Source organism: Eimeria mitis, genomic scaffold, assembly GCF_000499745.2.
Source record: "Eimeria mitis Houghton genomic scaffold, Emh_scaff4795, whole genome shotgun sequence".
Classification (NCBI taxonomy): Eukaryota; Apicomplexa; class Conoidasida; order Eucoccidiorida; family Eimeriidae; genus Eimeria; species Eimeria mitis.
In genome coordinates, this window is record NW_013573094.1 from 1 (window position 1) to 1,558 (window position 1,558).

Below are 1,558 nucleotides of genomic sequence, written 5' to 3' on the forward strand. Positions count from 1 at the left end.
ATATATATATATATATATATATATATATATATATATATATTTATATTTATATTTATATTTATATTTATATACATATACACAAACACAGATACGGAGAGCAAGTAAGTAGACAAAGCAGGGTTCAAACAAACAAAAGAGAAAAACCAAACAAACAAACAAAAACACAAAAGAAGAAAAATAAATAAATAAATAAATAAATAAATAAATAAATAAATAAACAAACAAATATAGTAAGAACCTGCATAAAGCCATCCATAATAAACTACATTTTCTTTTTTTTTATTTATCTACATTAAACATATTTAGGGGCCCGGGGGCCCCCACGGATGAGAGGGTATCGTCTTCTCCCCCTCCTGCTGCCTCTCCCCCGCTGCTGCTGCTGCTGCTGCTGCTGCTGCTGCTGCTGCTGCTGCTGCTGCTGTGTCTCCCGCTCCCCGCTGCTGCTGCGGCATGCCCATTTCAAAACCATAGAAGGGGCCGCTGCTTTCTTCTTCTTTTCTTTTTTGTTGTATATCTATAAATCTAGGATTAAGTAGTAAGGGGAATTTTGTTTTTTCTTTTTTTTCTTTTTCTTTTTTTTCTTTTTCTTCTTCTTTTTGTCTTGGCATCCCCATCTCAAATCCATAAAAAGGAGTAGCAGCAGCAGCAGCAGCAGCAGCAGCTGACCATCGTTGTTCCTGCAACAGCAGCAGCTGCTCCTGCTGCTCCTGCACCTGCAACTGGAATCGCTGCTGCCGTTGCTGTTGCTGCAGCTGCCGCTGTTGCTGCTGCTGCTGCAGCTGCTGCTGCAGTTGCTGCTGCTGCTGCAGTTGCTGCTGCTGCTGCCGTTGCTGCTGCGGATATGCTGCAGGAGCTGCATCAGCAGCGGAGGGGGGAGGCATATACGGCCCTCTACTAGAGAAGGGGTACCGAGGGGGCCCCCTTGGGGGCCCCCGTGGGGGCCCCCTTGTAGTTTCTGCGCTGGGCCACGCTGGGGCCCCCCCGGGGGCCCCCCAAGCTCCAGGCAGATGAGAATAAGGAGCTGCAGCAGAGGGAGAATCAGGGATTTGCTGCTCCTGATCAGCTGCTGCTGCTGCTGCTGCTGCTGCTGCTGCAGCAGCAGAGTCGGGGGAATAAGAAGGGAGCATCGGCTCGAAAGCAGCAGAAGAAGAAAAAGAAGAAAAAGAAGAAGAAAGAGAATGAGAAGGAGAGAGACGAGAAGATTTGTTTTTAGGTGTATGTACAGCGTCAACACTTTCTTTGCGTGAATGCTGATGCCGAGAAAGAGAAGAAAAAGGAGGAGAAAAGGGAAAAGAAGAAGAAGAAGAAGAAGAAAAAGGAGAAGGAGAAAAAGAAAAAGCAGAAGAAGAAGAAGAAGAAAAAGAAGAAGAAAAAGGAGAAGAAGAATAAGAAGAAGAAAAAGAAGAAGAAGGAGAAAGAGCATCAGGAGATGCCTGTACACCCTGCTGCTGTGTCTCTGCTGCTGCAGCATCACCTACATTTAGCCAAGCAAGCTCAGCAGCAGCATCATCAACAGCAGCAGCAGCAGCAGCAGCAGCAACAGCAGCAGCAGAATAAG

General features: G+C 45.8%; 2 protein-coding genes across 2 annotated transcripts in view; both read right to left on the bottom strand.

Moving 5' to 3' along the window:
• Positions 1–302: 302 nt before the first annotated feature.
• On the bottom strand, positions 303–1,127 carry EMH_0077720 (uncharacterized protein; the record flags this gene model as incomplete). The annotated part of the gene is made up of 1 exon (XM_013499891.1): positions 303–1,127. The coding sequence occupies one exon, from the start codon at positions 1,125–1,127 to the stop codon at positions 303–305; it is 825 nt and encodes a 274-aa protein (XP_013355345.1).
• A 353-nt stretch (positions 1,128–1,480) lies between these two features.
• EMH_0077730 (uncharacterized protein) overlaps positions 1,481–1,558 on the bottom strand; it is a gene marked incomplete at both ends in the record, with an annotated part of 2,793 nt that continues 2,715 nt past the window's right edge. The window contains 1 exon segment of the mRNA XM_013499892.1: positions 1,481–1,556. Within this exon segment, the coding sequence (XP_013355346.1) occupies positions 1,481–1,556 (76 nt within the window).